Consider the following 19,436-nt stretch of genomic DNA (forward strand, 5'->3'; position numbering starts at 1 on the left):
TATCCTCCTCCCCAGTTCCCAGATGGCCCACACTCTCAATGCATCTTTACCTTCCGAGGCCGAGCAGGTTTACATCATCGATGATGCGACTGTTCAGTTAAACAGGAAAAGAATCACTCTCACTCAGCACAGTGGAGATTGCTTTAGTTGTATTGTTTTGTATTATTTTAGTTGTTTTGGATGCAGTGACACACAATCAAATATTTTACTGAACAGATCCACCACTTTTAATTTTGAGTTTTAATTTTGAGTTATTATAAATTAATTAAGTCATTATAAAAGTGGTGCAGCACGTATTGCGAGGTTTCCTAAAAGCATCAGCTGACATGCAGCAAGGGGTTTGATAAACTATGACAGGCCGCTTTCATTGAAAAGCATTAATGATTATACCTCTTCCAACCAGATCAGGGCCGACCAACTGAACCGTCCCTGGTCGCAATTACTAGCACTCACACTTGTGAAATGAACCAGGAAACATGGACAGTTTGGAAAGCCTAGTGTGAGTACGTCCCCTAATTATTTATTTAGTACTCCTAAAAACATTTTTAAATGGTATTTGAAGCTCCAAAATAAAGCCCCAATCTGTTTATTTAATATTTTATTTTTGATAAAACGTATCTGCATTTAAGTGGTTCACATGAAGATAGAATAATTATTTTATGTATTTATTTATTTTAAGCAGAACGATGGTTCTTTATTTCGATATTCTGAAAGTGGCACCAACAGCATAGATCAGGGATCACCAAACGTGTTCCTGGAGGGCATTTGTCCTGCAGATTTTAGCTCCAACCCTAATCAAACACACCTAAGCAAGCTAATCAATTTCTTACTAGGTATACTTGGTATAGATGTTATTTGTTAAAAGAACATTTTTTTTTTCAATTTTGCATTGAAAATGTTTTATTTTTTATTTTTTGACAATTTTCTCATGACTTTCTGGCACAAAATGAGGAGCCTTCACTGACTCTTCATCGAACCTGAGATATTGGTTTTATACCTATAAACTTGAAAAATATTCATGTATCATAAAACATAATTCATTTAGATATTTTATAAACTGTTGGATATTCTATAAACTGTTTATTTTTTTATTATTATTATTATTTTTTTGTTGCACCCATGAAAATTAAAATTTACTAAACAAATGAACACAATATTGGAGAATGTTGTTAACGATACAAAAGACTTTTGCTGCGTCCCAATTGGCACACTATACACTTATGCACTTACACACACAACAGCATAATATATCAATGTAGGGTCGTCCCAAATGGAACACTTTTACTAAACTGAAATTCAAACTGTTTCTCAGATGACGTTTGTCGATTGCCAAATTAGCAAAATAAATGACCAAACTAGTACCTGCCACGAGTATAACCGCATTCACCATCGGGGGGGCAGTATAATCACTCAAGTAGAAGAATTTTACTTTCACAATCCAAAATAAATAAAGTAATCCAACATCTATGGCCGAAAGCTCCACCCCTTCCGCTAAAGGAGCAAAGCAGTGACCGTTAAGTGCCTGAAGTGTCCAACATAACACACTTCTTTTTAACTGTTGAATAAGTGTATAATCCAGATATTTAAAGTGCACTTATTCTTTTTAGAATTTTTCAGTGGGAATGCACTACTTACACTATTTATATTACAAAATAGCGTAGAATAGTGCATACGTATGTGATTTGGGATGTACCTATTGCCTTTTTCCCCTACTATATTATATTACAATACAATACAATTACAATACAATACAATACAATACAATTACAATTACAATATATTATATTATATACTATATTTATATTACAAAATAGCGTAGAATAGTGCATACGTATGTGATTTGGGATGTACCTATTGCCTTTTTCCCCTACTATGGAAGTCAAAGGATTCCAGGTTAATTTCCCAGATACCAACCATTCTTCAAAATGTTGTTTAATTATATTAACAGAATAAATAACACTACATGAGGGTGAGTACATACAGTAGTTAATTTTGGGTAAATTACCCCTTTATTTATACTTAAACTGACGAAATATACTAAAAGTAACTTAAAAAAGAAAGATTATTTAGGTTAATTTGGGCGAGACATACCATATATTGAATTTTCTCCCTGTAAAAACCCCTTGATGCTTCACTCTTTGTGTTTTTCCAACTTTTGTCCTCATTTGCAGCTCTACTGGAAGTTTTCATCCCATTGGGAGAGTCTCAGTATACTCACAGAAAGTATAGTGTTTTTTTTTCTGTTGGCTCAGCAATTTGCATCAATATTCACTCTAGCATTAGCATATTTCTTTTTTTTTTTAAATTCTGAATTCAAAATCAAACACTGAAGGCGCTCTGCATTGGCTTATTGGGGGCAGAGAGGATGTGGTTGAGAGTGCTTTTGTCTTGGAGATGAAGAGACACCAAGAGTGTGCAGCTTATGTCGCCTGATTCATAGATCTCCAGAGAAAAGCTACTGGGCTTCATCTAGTACTCTGAGCCGAAGCTCTTCTTCCACCTCAAATGATTGTGAGTGCATGCAGAATCCATCAAAGGCCAACAGTGGCTGGGCTCTGCTGATAGTGTGGATGCAGTTTGCATGTGTCGCAGAAAATAACGTCAGAAGACAAGAACACTGCATTTGGCGTGAGGTCTGATCCTTTACGGTTAAGGGGTTTGACTTACAGCTGGCACATAGACTTTGCTCTTAGAGTTGCTTGTGCAAAAGAACTCGTCAACATCTAAAATCCAAATATCGAGGCTAGATTTTCCGATGGATAGGGCCATATTTGAAGGTTTTCATTAGTGTGGTATAAATAAATAATTAAAAGTAAACTTTAATGCAATTTATTTGAACATATACCTAGAATTCATTCATTCATTCATTTTTGGTTGCCACAGAAGAATGAACCGCCAACTTATCCAGCACGTTTTTTTACAGCATATGTCCTTCCAGCCGCAACCCATCTCTGGGAAACCACACACACACTCATACACTACGGACAATTTAGCCTACTCAATTCACCTGTACTGCATGTCATTGGACTGTGGGGGAAACCAGAGCAACCGGAGGAGACCTACGCGAACGCAGGGAGAACATGCAAACTCCACACAGAAACACCAACTGAGCCAAAGCTCGAACTAGCTACCTTCTTGCTGTGAGTTGACAGCACTACCTGCGACACTACGTTGCCCATATACCTAGAATATTCACAGTAATATACACTACCTGACAAAAGTCTTGTCGCCTATCCAAGTTTTCGACACAACAAATAATAACTTGACTTCTAGTTGATCATTTGGTGTCAGAAGTGGCTTATATGAAGGGCAAAGGCCTCTAGATTAAGCTTATTTTATCAAAATAAAACATGATCATGCCTTGATTTTTATTTATTTTTTATTGCTTAAATGGGACAGTAAGGTCTGACTTTGCTTAGACAAATGTCTTGTTACTGAACAGAAATAATGTACAGTATAAAAAATAAAGTCATGTGGCAGTGAAAAAAATAATTAATATTGTGTATGACTCCCATGAGCTTGGAGGACTGCATCCATACAGCTCTGCAGTGACTCAAAAAACTTATTAATAAAGTCATCTGGAATGGCGAAGAAAGCGTTCTTGCAGGACTCCCAGAGTTCATCAAGATTCTTTGGATTTATCTTCAATGCCTTCATGCATCTTACCCCAGACAAGCTCAATAATGTTCATGTCTGGTGACTGGGCTGGGCAATTCTGGAGCACATTGACCTTCTTTGCTTTTCAGTAATTTTGATGTGGAGGCTGAAGTATGAGAAGGAGCGCTATCCTGCTGAAGAATTTACCCTCTCCTGTGGGTTCTAATGTAATGGGTAGCACATATGATACCACATGATGATTGATACCACAGGCTGTTAATGTTGCCATCCACTCTGCAGATCTCTCACACACCCCCATATAAAATGTAACCCCAAACCCTGTTTTTTTCATCAACAAACTTGACTGATTTCTGTGAGAATGGGTCTATGCAGGTTCCAATAGGTCTTCTGCAGTATTTGAGATGATTGGGATGCAGTTTAACAGAGGATTCATCAGATAAATCAACCTTTTGCCACTTTTTCAAATGATCAACTAGAAGTAAAGTTATTATTTGTTACTCTTACAACTGGGGTCGATGACAAAACTATTGTCAGGTAGTGTAAAACTTCATTAGTTTTATAAGGTAGTTTTAACAGCTTCAAAAGTACGCTGTTTGGTGTGTAATTATTAAATGTACAGATTTTGCGTTAGAGTTTAGTTGGATGTACTAACAATTACTCAAAAATGCTTACTCAAAATACCAATTTGTATATAGATCATTTTGTGCATGTGCATAGTGTATATGTGTACTGTTTTTACAGTTATATGCTCATTTATAACGTGATGCCTGACACACACACAGCATCTTGTGCTCTGAATACACACACATTCAAAAAGTGTCAAGAAATGCTTTAAGTAATGTAGATTTCTCATTAAATGACCTTTTTTTAAACTGAAGTTTTTTTTTTAGCTAGTAATTGAGTGAAATGAAATTAAATATTAAATTATAATTGTACTCGGCAAAAGAGGGGCAGACAGAGAAGTATTTAGAGTTGTATATTGTGTGTTCAGCATATATGTAAACAGGAAGAAATTAAAACCAACCTCTACATAAACCTTGGAGTTTGATTGTGCCCTTTCACTCCAAAAAAACACAGTAAATTCTGAGAAGTGATATGGCATGATGCGTTAACATACATTAAACATTTCTACATGTGTTTTTTGCCTCATTCCAACCATTCATTAATTCACTTATTTTATTTTCAACTTAGTCTTTTTATTAATCAGGGGTCACCACAGTTGAATGAACCGCCAATTTTATACAGCACATGTTTTACGCAGAGGATGTCCTTCCAGGTGCAACCCAAGACTGGGAAACACCCTTACACTCTTGCATTCACACACATACACTACAGCCAATTTAGCCTACCCAATTCACCTTTAGTGCCATGTCTTTGGACTGTGGGGGAAACCGGAGCACACGGAGGAAATCCACATGAACACAAGGAAAGAACACGCAAAACTCCACACAGAAATGCCAACTGACCCAGTCATGTCTCGAACCAGCGACCTTCTTGCTTTGAGGCGAGAGTGCTACCCACTCCCTCTCCCTGACGGCCCCTCATTATAAACATACATGGCACATTTCACAATATACTCATTATACTAACAAAACATTCTGTACAGTTAAACAGAATTAATTATACATGTGTAGTCAGTCTTGCCTGAATTCTGCATTGTGATCACCGGCTGTTATACCCCATGCCCGATTGGCCTGTTTTTCACACTCTCAGGACTTACAGTACATGAGTACGTGGAAAACTTAGTGTTTGAGGCTCACTGTACTGTATGTCATTTCCGTGTGCTGAACTCTTGGCATCTTTAAATTTAGACAAGAATAGTTATAGGCAATAGCTGTAACAGACTGAGTGTCCCCACCTCCTAGAAAACGATGTGTTTCAATTTTAAAGATGCAGCATAGCACTTCAGGTTTGTTTTGTTTGGATCAGGCAGTGTACTTGATTGATGTTGACCAGAGGCAGATCTTGATAAATGGATAAACATCCTGACAGCTTACAGTTCACCGTTAAAGACTGACATTGCTTCGAAAAGAACATTATTGGCATACCTGCACATACTGTATATATTCATACAGAAACAGGTCAACATTATATTTATATATATATATATATATATATATATATATATATATATATATATATATATATATATATATATATATATATATATATATATATATATATATATATATATATATATATAACATTATATATATATATATATTTTTATATATATATATATATATATATATATATATATATATATATATATATATATATATATATATATATATATATATATATGGCCAATTGGGACAAATGTTTATTATTATTATGAGAAGGTATATTCAATATTTTTTTTCTCTGCTATAAGTTTAAATGATTCATTAGTTATAAAATACAATTTTGATTTATATATATATTTTTTTGTTTTAAGTGTTGTTGTATTATCTTTTCATAAATGTGTTACAGTTTAAACCTGACTGAAAAACTGGAAAACATCCAGTGTTGTCACTTGTTGTGGTGGTATCTTCAGCTGCAGGTTCAGTAGCTTTTACAGTTTCATTGGTGATATTTTGTCTATAATGAGAAAATATTCAGTTAAATAATTGGACCAAATTTTGGAAATTTGGAAATTTCATTGGTTTTTAAAACCGATCTAGTTGTTCAAATCCACTAGATCAAATGTTGCATCCAGAAGCTGAAAAACAGGTAGAATGAGAAATCCATCATGTGATGTTGACCAGAGGCAGTGAGTATAGAATGATATTCTGACAGCTGACATATCACCAGAAGAGATCGTCCTTTCAAAAGAGCATGACATGGTGACAAAACTTGTATGTACACATACATGCTAGCAATATGTCAACATACAAAATCCATCTGTAGTGGTGAAATGTATATATGTATAGAAATGTTGCCACATAGTTTATAATAACGGTTATACTGTTGAACTCAGAATTATTAGCCCCCCTGAATTATTAGCTCCCCTGAATTATTAGCTCCCCTGTATATTTTTTCCCCAGTTTCTGTTTAATGGAGAGAAGTTTTTTTCAACACTTTTCTACACATAATATTTTTAATAACTCATCTCTAATAACGGATTGATTTTATCTTTGCCATGATGACAGTAAATAGTATTTGACTAGATATTTTTCAAGACGCTTCTATACAGCTTAAAGTGACATTTAAAGGCTTAACTTAGGTTAATTAGGTTACCTAGGCAGGTTAGGGTAATTAGGCAAGTTATTGTATAACGATGGTTTGTTCTGTAGACTATCGAAAAAATATATAGCTTAAAGGGGCTAATAATTTTGACCATAAAATGTTTTTTAAAAAAATTAAAAACTTCTTTTGTTCTAGCCGAAATAAAACAAATAAGACTTTCTCCAGAAGAAAAATATTATCAGACATACTGTGAAAATTTCCTTGCTCTGTTAAACATCATTTGGTAAATATTTAAAAAAGAAAAGAAAATTCAAAGGGGGGCTAATAATAATGACTTCAACTACATATATTTAATGGCAAGTTTCAGTGTGGCAACTGCATGTAGTGTGATAAACGTGAGTAAAACTGGAAGTAAGTGTCTGTGCAAAAGTTGACTTCCCCTTTTATTGACGTCATGCAGCAGCTGCGTGTTTATATCGAGTTTGTAATGTCGGATGAAATTATTTTTCTGTTTACAATGAGCACAGTGATGGAACCTGCTAACTCTAACAATGTCAGCATATAAGCTTGAAAATCCACTGCCTAAAAATGTTCAATGTTTGAAATTCATGAATGCTTTGAAAGATGGACCCTTCAGTAAGATGGTTTCTTTCTAAAGAAGGCACTCTGCAAATTACTATGAAAATCACTTTACGATAAGTGAATGCACTTTTATTGACGTCATGCAGCAGATGCATGTTTATATCGAGTTTGTAATGTTTGATGAAATTATTTTTCTTTTCACAAGGTCCTGACTCTCTGTGGTCATTAAAAATCCTATGGCACTTCTTGTAAAGAGTAGGGATGTAACCAAATTCCATCATGGACTCCCAGTATTCCCCATCCACTGAATTGGCTCTATCACTTCTCTCCACCCCATCTACTGTATAGCTGGTATATGGTGAGCAAACTGGCGCCTTGTCTTGTCGGCTGCCGTCGCATCATCCAAATGAATGCTGCACACTGGTGATGGTTTGGAGAGTCCCCCGCTCATGATTGTGAAGCACTTAGGGTGTTTGGTCATACACAATAAATTCACTTTACTTGCTGTGAGACAACCACATTTATATTTTCCACCTTCAACTGTCACAAATTATTTTGTCACAATATAAAATCTATAAAAATACGTATCCTTGACACATAGTCCTTTTCAATAATATGGGTTTTGTTAAGAGATTTAAAATATAAATGGTAAAAAACAGATCAAATCTGGGTATACGGCATGAAGCCTTTGAATGTGATAATGAGATTGTACAAATGCTTCTACATTAGCATCTACCAGTAATTGATTTATGTTCAATCCAATTAAATTTTTAAAAACTAATAAGTTAACTTAATTCCTTCATGTTGTCACAACACAAATTGATTGCGTGGAACTCATTCAAATTTTTTACAGTGTACTTTTTAAAAAAGATTTCTATACTTAGTACACTCAAAGAAAAAAAATGTTGTTTGTTCAAACTGCTTATTTAACAACACAACTTTTGGGATTTTGTTGGGACACCTTATTTGTTTTATGTTCAATCTTAATTCAATGTTCAATCTTAACTTAATTCCTTCTTGCTGTCTTAGCACAAAATGATTGTGTGGAACCCAGCATATTTACAATGTAGCCTATCTAGCCTGTAACATTCAAATAACCAGGCTTGTCTCCAAAAGTTTGTGTTCTTAGCATCTGAATCATATTTCACATTCCTTATTTTTTTAACTTTTGATGTATATTTTATTGCATTAGTTAACCATTCTCTCTCGCTGCCGTGTGAATGTCTAACTGCATTATCTGCACTCTAAAAAAACATTTGGTTTGTTTAGTTATTTTGTCAGCTGTTGCGTTACAAACTTTCTTTTTACATTTTCAGTTTATTTATTCAATGTCTTATTAATGTCATGTCTTATCTATTAAAAGTCAATAAGGTCTCAAACAACACCGGACCCCACCGTATTTCCTTTAATCACCTAAAAGCACTGAGATTTTTAAGGAACGAGCAGGTACAGAAACAACTTTTTAAATAAATAATCACCGAATTGTCTTCTTTTTTTTTTTTTTTTTTTGGGTGGGCTACAAAAGAACTGTCTTTGTTTAAATAAGAGCTTCTTCTTCAGATTTGTAGGAAGCTGTTCGGGTTTGTTCATTTCCACTCTGCAGAAATGGGACAAATTGCTCATTTTTTTATAATCAAACACGTTAAAGATTAAATGCCTTAAGGGGATAAGTAGACTGTAAAATCCCATTCAAAAATCATCTGACACACACTGATAAGGCTTGTTTAATGTTGCCTGTATCATGTTTTTCATTTTTATTAATTCATGAGCCCTTGCTAAGTTTGTTTGTGTTGCATTACTATTTTTTAAAGAAGTTTAATTACTTCTGTATTTCTGATAATCTCCCAAGACTGACTTTGGACTGTCAAGAAACTGTTGGTGTCTTGTCTGATGTTTTATTCTATGCTTTGTGTTTAGTTTTAGCTGTTCAGCTTTCAAATTTCGGTGTACAGAAAAAAATAAAACCGGATTAAAGACTTATTTGCCATTTTGCAGGCTCTCATGTTGTGGTTTGATTTCAGAGCAAGCTTCAAAGGAACGCAAGCCAGCTTACCAGTACATAAATGCTTTGTAAATGCCGTTTTCCTCTTTTCCCCTAATTCCTCTTTTAGGCTCTATCATTCTTTACAATTTGATTTAATTGACATGCAAATTGAGAGGGAAAGTGTGTGTTTTCCATTTCAATGAGAGGTAGTGACATCCAAACTTATAGTCTGAGACAAAGGAAGTTATCCAGTCCACTTTTACCTGAATGTTGCAGAACGTTTGTTGCTGTCAATAGCAGCATTTATTTTGTCCATTCATGTGCCTTTTCGAGGGGAATAGTTTGATCTTGGCTGTTTGATTTTCAACGGAGACTCATGCTGCTTCTGAAGGTTCTGTTATGTTGATTTGTTGTGATTGCTTCCTTTTTACAGCCGATTAACCTCTTGGATCTTTTGGATGGTGTTGTGTTAAAATGGAGATTTGAGGTGCAAATGACTTTCTGTCATAGCTTATTTTGAGTTCACTTATTATTGGTTTTTAACGAAGTTCATAGTTTGGTCTAAATCGCAGTGGCACATTGGCTGTATCGTGATAAAGCAAATGCTAGTTTTGCTAGTCATGAATAAATGCATTCAGTCTTTTTTCACTTTTAACATTGCTATGTCTAGAGATATATGTTGTACCTGAAATCATCGCCATACCCTCATCCACTGTGCTTTGCTGGGTGATGCAGTAAAGATGGATTAAATTTGAAACTTGTTGGTCAGACACTATGATAGTTATTTACCAATTAGTGAGCTGTCGATTATGTTTATTACGTCTATTATAATATTATGCACTTTATTGAAAGTACATATAGACATCACCTATGTATTATATAATTGCAGGTAACTAGGTTTGTATATAATAACTGTTTAACTGTTAAACATTGTTAGTAATTAGTTACGTTAATTAAAGTTATTAGTACCGAAAAAAGTTATGGTACTAATAACATGAACTTTTCTGATTTTAACTGTAATGCAATAATGTGCACCTTTTGTAAAGCTGCTTCGAAACAATAGGTATTGTAAAAAGCACTTGAATTGAATAATGAAGCCCAGTATTTTGCTGTCATGTATACAAAGTTACTTTAATTAAATATGTTAATTTGAAACTTAATTAAAACTTAGTAAGCTGTTCCGTTTACATGGGTTGTACATTTCTTATTTCTGTGGATTAACACTTGTTACTGGCATTCACACTACTCTGGCATCTTCAGCCTGTGAAGCTGAGTGTTTTGAAAACACTGAAGAACCCATTTTAGCTTAAACTCTGGTGTTCTGTTTCAGTATAGACAGACTGATATACAGTTGAATCAGAATGATTAGCCCCCCTGAATTATTAGCCCCTCTGTTTATTTTTTCTTCAATTTCTGTTTAACGGAGAGATTTTTTCAACACATTTCTAAACATTATAGTTTTAATAACTCATAATAACTGATTTAGTTTATCTTTGCCATGATGAAAGTAAATCATATTTTAGTTACTACTATATTTTAGTAGTAGATATTTTTCAAGACACTTCTATACAGCTTAAAGTGACATTTAAAGGGTTAACTAGGTTAATTAGATTGGCAGGTTAGGGTAATTAAGCAAGTTATTGTATAACTATGTTTTTTTCTGTAGATGGTCAAAAAAAATAGCTTAAAGGGGCTAATCATTTTGTACTTAAAATGGTTCATAAAATTTTTTTAAACTGCTTTAATTCTAGCCAAAATAAAACAAGTAATACTTTCTCCAAAAGAAAAAAAAATTATCAGACATGCTGGAAAAATTTTCTTACTCTATTAAACATCATTTGGGAAATATTTTAAAAAGAAAAAAAAAAGTCAAGGGGGCAAATAATTCTGACTTCAACTGCATGCACTTTTGGGCTTCTGGACTATAGTATATTGTTCCTTGATTCATCGAGCCCTGATTATATGACAATTACACAACTGGAAGACCTCAGTACAAAAATCTGCAAAATATGCACATAGTGAGCATGAATGGTCATGTATTTTAGGTTAAATATTGTATGTATAGCTTTTGTTTTTCACATGCAATAAAAATGCTGCTATAGATGATTATCTATGAATTTTTTTTTATTGTAATTGCTGTTTTAAAACAAAAATGCTGTAGCATAAATGCCACCTCAGATGTAGAGAACCTTCTGTAGCCCACCCAGATTTAAACTGTTAAATTGTTGAAATGTTAAATAAAGTTGCCTTAATTTTTTTCATTTATTTTTTCTTCTGTAGGAAGGTGGTTGCCATTTTGTTTCTCCTGTTTTGTGGTCAGTCACGAAGTCCATCTTTTGCTTTGAAAAGTTTAAAGGTTTTACCCCCAGGCAGAACTTGTTTTGTTTGTTATTTTGGCCTTGCCCCCTCCTGAGGCCAGTGCTTTCATGTTAAGTTATTCTGTGACGCACACAATAAACTACTGAAATTGATCCTTTTTTGTTGTTGTTGTTGTGGCAGGGCTCAGATTAATGCTTTTAGAATTCTAATATTGTTGTTTCCTATTGAAATCCTGAATCTTATTTTGAATGTAACATTATAATAAGTCAATACTTTATTGAGAAATATAGCAGATGATTGTTTTTCTTTGTTCAGATAAGGAAACTGTTTTAAAAAGTTTAGAAATTCATTCAGGAATTGACATCACTTGTTGTTGGAGAGCTATGGCAATATCATTATCAATATCAACACATATCAATACCCCAGCCCCTTTTTAGGAAACAAAAAAGATTCTTAGATGTTAAAAAAAGGCAAACAAAAATACCAACATTTGCCAACTCTCACTATTTACTATTGGATTATTATTAAGATATTGCCTGTTTATTATTCCTAATCCTAAACCCTAATCCTATCCTGTGTGTGTGTGTGTGTGTGTGTGTGTGTGTGTGTGTGTGTGTGTGTGTGTGTGTGTGTGTGTGTGTGTGTGTGTGTGTGTGTGTGTGTGTGTGTGTGTGTGTGTGTGTGTGTGTGTGTGTGTGTGTGTGTGTGTGTGTGTGTGTGTGTGTGTGTGTGTGTGTGTGTGTGTGTGTGTGTGTGTGTGTGTGTGTGTGTGTGTGTGCAAATGTAACATAAAACAGTAAATGTTTGCAATTTGCCTTTATTGATGAATAAAGTATTTTTTTTCTTCAAATAATTACCCTGAACAGTAGCGTACATCCTCATGAGCTTATTCAATAATTGTATTTAGTCATTTGGTGGATGTCAATTTTGAATACAATAAACAGGCATGTAAACACATTAATCGCATTATCACTGCTCTGTTCACACAAATTCATAAATGAACTCTGTGACATTATTCCAAAATTTTCCTCAGGCTTCAAATCGCAAAAATCTGTAAACTCAACTCACTGTCTCTGAGCCATATCTTTATGCAGAGATGGCACAGATACAGCAAAGCCATTTATAGTGGTACTGTGTCATCGCCCTCTTTGCTCAGGTTACCTCAGAGAACATGGTGTTTTATTTTATTTATTTTGTTTTTGCTTGTCTCTTGTTAACTTATAAACTGGTAGTATTGAAAAAATACTACCTAATTTGGCTCTGTTACTGCCAAATTGCTAAATACTTGTTCAAGGTTGTATTTTTTTGTATTTCCTCACAGCATATAGTTTAGAGCAATGTTTCCCAACCCTGATCCTGGAGGCACGCCAGTACTACACATTTTCAAACACTCGAATCAACTCATCAGAACATTAAAAGAGGCTAGAATGATTGAAATGGTTAAGTAAGATAAGAAAGACATCCAAAATATGTACTGTTAGTGTGCCTCCAGTAATAGGATTGGGAAACACTGGTTTAGAGATTTATTCCTACAGCTTCACAATTCTGGGAATCTGGGATTCACAATGTCTTTGGTTTAAAATAGAGATTCTCACACAATTATGAATCGACAACTTTACAAAATACCCAAAAAATAAAAACATTACTATTTACTAGAGGTTCTGACAAAATGTTATTTGATGTAGTCATTTTTATTATTACACTATTATACTTTATCACCAACTTAATTTTTTAACTTTAATTTTATTATTGTTTTTACATTTTTTCGAACCATACCTTAAAGGACACCTATGATGGAAATAATCTTTTGTAAGCTGTTTGGACAGAACTGTCTGTATCTATAGTTTGTCCACTGTCCCATTGGAGTGATATAAACACAACAAGTCAAAAGTTTTATTTTCTGACTGAATCACTGATCCCAGTGATTTTGAGGCCCACTGCAACGTGAAGTTTGATTGTCAGACGGCATGTTTCTATAATAACATGTATACACATGTCCACATGTTCTTTTAGCAAAAAAGCTGGGATTACAATATTTGTTACAACTCCCTGTAAATTTTTATAAGTTCAACTTAGAAGTTTTATAAGTTTAAAACAAAGCATGTTTGCATCGATCACAGTGAAATCGATATGTAATGCTTAATCGATATAATCACCACGACCGCATGGTGTCAATAAATGCTAATGTGTGTGTGTGTGTGTGTACTGCTAAGTGTGTACTGGCATTTGTGTGAGACTCATTATTTCAGAAAGACTTGATTAAACTCAACATCAAATCAATTTATTTGGTATTTTTGATTAAAGAGCTGTATTTCAGCTTCATCTGAGTGTCTTTCTGTCACTGTCCTGTTTATCCAACGTAACGCATGATGAGAAGCAGACACGCATATGGGAACGGTGGGTGTGGTGAAGCAACTCATTTTCATTTAATGCCACAGGCTACAAAAACAGCTACAATATACCCGGACACCAAAATGGACAGATTCTGGAGGTTTATGACAAATAATCGGATGAGTATTTTGAGCTGAAACTTTACAGTAACATTCTGGAGACACCAAAAGCTTATCTTACATCTTGTAAAAGGGGTAAAATAGGTGCACATTAAATACAATAAAACTTTATTTGAAATGCCAAAATCAAATAGTTATAGACATCAGCGTTTATATATCAATTGTTATCCCAGCAGGGTTCCAACTGGAAGTACATGGGGCACATAAAATATATATTAACGTAATTGATGGTTCAGTCCATTGTGGTACACCTGATAAAGCTGAAGGATAAGGACTGATTAAGGCCCAATCCCAATTCTACCCCTTAGCCCTTCTCCTTACCCCTACCCCTCGTTTTGCGTGTGCATGTCAAGGGGTAGGGGGGTGTCCCAATTCATGTAGCGTAGGGCTAAGGGGAAGGGATGAATAGCCCTTTGAATGAAGATTTTTCAGGTCCACACTTGAAACCAAGGGTTAAGAAAATTTCCCAGAATACACCTTTTACAACGGCAGTATTGCTGAACCCAGTTGTAAGCAGATCCAAAAATTAGTATTTTTGGTCATTATTACGAATTTTCACAACAAACAAACACATGTTTTAATATATTCATAACTGCGTTCGCGTTTAATTGTCATGCTTTTAAAAAAATAAAACACAAAAAAACCCGCTAAATTTATTTTACGATCTATAATTGCTATCCATAACTCCTGTACAGCAGTCCCGCACAACATTCTGACACTCGAATACCCTGTCAGTAATGTCTTGTGGCTGTCAAGGGGCTTTTTGCAGTGTCTGCTATAATGTTAATGTTGTTTTTGGTGTGTTTACATTAATGAAAATGGCCACTGTGTAAATACAGAGTAAAGTTATGATCTTATTGCCACATTAGATCTTTATGACAACGTAATGGCGTGTGCAGGTGCTGTAGTGCTGTCCCAATTTTTAGGGGTAAATTTTGAAGCCCTTCCCCTTCACCCTCGGTTGTAAGGGCCAAGGGGAAGGAGAAGGGGTAGGGGTACAAAAATACAATTGGGTTTGAGCCTAAATGTTATCCACTTTGGTTACAATTTTAATGTTTAACTGTATGAGTGTTGTATAATTTGAAAAGAAATAATACTACTGGTCGAAACGAGTAAGATAGAAGATGTTTTATCCAAACATAATAACTGTTATCTCTGTCATACTTTATTTTGATGGTCTGTTTGTTTAATTTAAGTTACTCTGCATCTACATGCCAACTAACTCTCAATAGATTATAAGTAGACTGTTAGGTTGGGGTTAGGGTCAGTGTAAGTTGACGTACCTGCAAAGTTTCTTAAAGTCAGTTAAATGTCTGTTGAAGGAGCAGAATCAACATATTAAGCAAACCGTACCCAAATGGACCATCCAAAATAAAGTGTAACCAATATCTCTGTAGGTCAAACATGGATATGAATGTACCGCTATGATTGTCAAAGGCACACCATGTAAGATTTTTTTCCTAAAGAAGTCAAAAGCCACTATAATATTGTCATAAATTTAGCTGACTTACATTATCTTGTGTGCTGTCCATTTATGCTAATGACCCCACACACCCTTGATTTTTCATTATAGAAAATAAGGAAACACCATAGACGCTTTATTATGTTGTGTAAAATGTATTCATTATGATAAAACAGCACAGCTTCTTCCCCACATAATCACAACTGAACCGGACGTGGTCGACTGTAGCATAACAAAAGCTTTTCCTTTTTCATGCCACATTGTGCTTATCTCTCATCAGCAATCGCTTCTGGAGTCTTGTTTCACTTTAACATCTCTACTTCATAATACCATAATATGTTTTGAACATGAAAACATCCTCTTGGATGTAATTAAGACAACAACTCGTGATTCCACACTCAGTCACTCCGTCATCAAACTATGCATTTGTTTGTTGTGAATACACACCCTCTAGTGGTGAAATGTACACACTGTGTCTTTAATAAACATGCAAATTTTGATCATTGAGAATTAAGATTGTGCAAGTCCTTGAATCGAGATTGCAATCTTTTATTGATTACTCATGCAGCACTACACATCCCTGTCACAATTTGTGCTTTCCACTTAGCTGCACGAAGGCTTTTGTGAAATAATGAATCAACCTTCACACAATCGATATGGATCAGTTTAAAATATGCATTGATCGGCCCTGATACCGATGTTTTAGAACAACTTGGGACGTCCCTGAAAGAAATAAACACTTCCATCTCTTCACATAACATTTTTTTTTTTTTGATTGATTGAAGCTGTCACTCAGTTTGTTCACTTCTGAAACTAATGAGGGCTTCTCAAGGTTTTGGATGTTAAGGACAAGTAGGGATCCTCTAATTGGTGTTTCATCTGAGACCATGTAGTTGCATCTCTTCATACGAATGAGCAAACAGATATCTCTATCTCCTTCACCTCAGCTGAACACAGTGCTCAGATGAACCCTAAAGACCATGGAAATGCACAGCAGGAGATGAGCAAACAAATCCAGCGTTCTGTTCGTCACTGCTTAGAAGTCAATCCAGTTTAAAGCTATCAGACTGAGAAGAGACCAAAACCAGGACACGTTTCATCTATGTTTGTCAAAGTCTTAACTGAAGGATACTTGAGCTGACCGCTTTTATGAAACATGCAGCAGATAAGTGGTTGCTCTTGAAATTGTGAAACCTTTTAAGAACATCAGTCACTCTGCAAATAAACAGACATGTGTATCATAAAGATAACATTACCATTCACCTTTTTAAAGTCACAAAAAAATCTATGTGTGTATATATGTATATATTTATACACATATATAAGTGTGTGTGTGTGTGTGTGTGTGTGTGTGTGTGTGTGTGTGTGTGTGTGTGTGTGTGTGTGTGTGTGTGTGTGTGTGTGTGTGTGTGTGTGTGTGTGTGTGTGTGTGTGTGTGTGTGTATTTATATTTGTACAACAATTCTGTCTGGTTCTCAAATCTGAGATATTCTGCAATATCAGAACTACAGACATATATTGCAGCTGTTTGACAACATAATGTACTTTGGGGGCTTTTCTATGTGAGAATGTAGTTGTTTAGTTTGCAACAATGCAGTTTATTTATAAGGATAGTGCCTATTTTAAATATTTATAATTTTGGAGATGCAGATCGTTGGTGGCAATTAGGGCTGTCATTGAGCAGAGCAAAGGCTGTTGACATTGTCCTTCTACAAGATGGCGACAGAGAAGGCATAATAAGCCCTTAGAGGAAAATTTCTAACCACAGCTCATTAAATCATTATTAAACTGGTGACATTCTAAGGCGATCTCTCTCTTTTGTATGTTGTAGTGTTGTTTTTATACCATATAATTGTAGTGTATTGAGTGTGAGATATGACTCGCAAATTGGGAATGTAAGTATTTTGTGTTGGCCAATTTTTGTAAAGTTACTTTTTGGCCATCTGTTTGTTTCTAATGAGTCTCCTGTAAAAAGAAAGAAAGAAGAAATGTGTTTGTGCTAGCATGTGTTTACTGTTGTCTTTGTGATAAGAAAAAACGCTAATCTGGTAGTGTTGGTGTTGCTATGACTTTTTTAGGGTTAATTATTGTAATCTCCCGATTTTAACAGAGAAATACTGGGAAATCTCTGTAGACTGATGGCATTTCATGTCGTTCAGCCTTATAATCTTAAAATGTGAGCAAAATTGCCTTTTTTGTCATCACTCTAGATATTATGCTAGAGAATCATTCAAATACTAGCTCTAAAGTGACGTTGTTAATGTAGCAATGGTCTCTGCTGTTCTAACTTCAGCTGCAGATATGAATCAATGGCAGAAGAAAGTAGTTTCTTATACAAAAGCTTAGATTGTTTGATTTTCTTTTTTTATATATATATATACACGATTATGCTGGGCGACGCAGTGGCGCAGTGGGTAGCACGTTCGCCTCACAGCAAGAAGGTTGCTGGTTCAATCCTTGGCTCAGTTGCCATTTCTGTGTGGAGTTTGCATGTTCTCCCTGCATTTGCGTGGGTTTCCTCCGGGTACTCCGGTTTCCCCCACAGTCCAAAGACATGCGGTACAGGTGAATTGGGTAGGCTAAATTGTCCGTAGTGTATGAGTGTGAGTGTGTGTGTGTGGATTTGGATGTTTCCCAGAGATGGGTTGCGGCTGGAAGGGCATCCACTGCGTAAAAACTTGCTGGATAAGTTGGCGGTTCATTCCGCTGTTGAACTGTTGTATAAACCCAATATCACACTCCACTCTTTGCAGTCCAATGTGGCTGTATGTCGTCACTGGTGGGACACTAAGGACAATGCACACCTTCCACCAATGCTGATATATAGAATCATTGTACATTTTATATATATATATATATATATATATATATATATATATATATATATATATATATATATATATATATATATATATATACATATACATATACATATCAGCACTGGTGGAAGGTGTGCATTGTCCTTAGTATCCCACCAATGACGATATACAGCCACATTGCACTGCAACACTTACACTAAGGACAATGCACACCTTTTTTCCAGTGTTGATATATATCTCAGAAGTTCACATCTGTGTTCTCAAGATCTCACACACGTTTAAGGGTAGTGCATTTATTTCAAACAGTGATTTTGAAACAGGCTATGGAATAAATAAATATGTAAAAAATCAAGAATAGGGTGAGATAATTTTTAATCAGGTATTTGGCCTGAAATGTGTTTTTTTTTTTTCTATCTAAAGTTTGTCTTGTCCTTTGGCTCATGATTGCTGATTTGGTTGTCTAATATCTGTTTCATGTTGCTTGCTTTTTGGATTAATGAGGTCTTCTGAAAGTTTATTGCCCTTTTCACCTCTTTTTTCTGCCTTATTAGTTTTTCTTTTGGTTGATTGAGGTCGAAAAAAGAGGGAGTAGGCGTCAAATCATGCAACCAAACTATTATGAAGAGAACACAATGCTCTGTATGGTGGTGATGTGCTGTTGGCTGCCAGTATCCTCAGTTAAGTAAAACCTCATAAGTGACTCATTCGAATAGCTCTTCATTGGCAGCAGTCGTTGTGAAACACATGGTAGACTCGACTGCCAATTAAATTTAATAAAGGTTATAAAATACTTGAGTAATTTCACTTGATTAGTGTACCTATTGTTTTGGATTAGTTAAATGTTACTCACGTCCAGCTTAAACTCTTTGTCCTTTTTTGATAACTTTTCTGAACACAAAACAATACTTATTACTCCCTGCAATTTGATTTCAGTCTGAGTGATATTTTTGTCTTTAATTTTACGCACATTGAAT

At 34.9% G+C, this 19,436-nt stretch overlaps 1 protein-coding gene across 6 annotated transcripts in view; it reads left to right on the forward strand.

The window, feature by feature from the left end:
* slc36a1 (solute carrier family 36 member 1) overlaps positions 1 to 19,436 on the forward strand; it is a 146,441-nt gene that overhangs the window by 53,070 nt on the left and 73,935 nt on the right. The window contains exon 12 of one of the 6 annotated variants that reach the window (XM_073921869.1): positions 11,633 to 11,828. The exons of the other annotated variants lie outside the window; for them this stretch is intronic. Within the exon in view, the coding sequence (XP_073777970.1) occupies positions 11,633 to 11,634 (2 nt within the window). The 3' untranslated portion in view covers positions 11,635 to 11,828. Of the gene's footprint in view, positions 1 to 11,632; positions 11,829 to 19,436 lie in introns of those variants that run through there. 6 annotated transcript variants of the gene reach the window in all.

This window comes from Danio rerio, chromosome 14 (genome assembly GCF_049306965.1).
Source record: "Danio rerio strain Tuebingen ecotype United States chromosome 14, GRCz12tu, whole genome shotgun sequence".
NCBI classification, from domain to species: domain Eukaryota; kingdom Metazoa; phylum Chordata; class Actinopteri; order Cypriniformes; family Danionidae; genus Danio; species Danio rerio.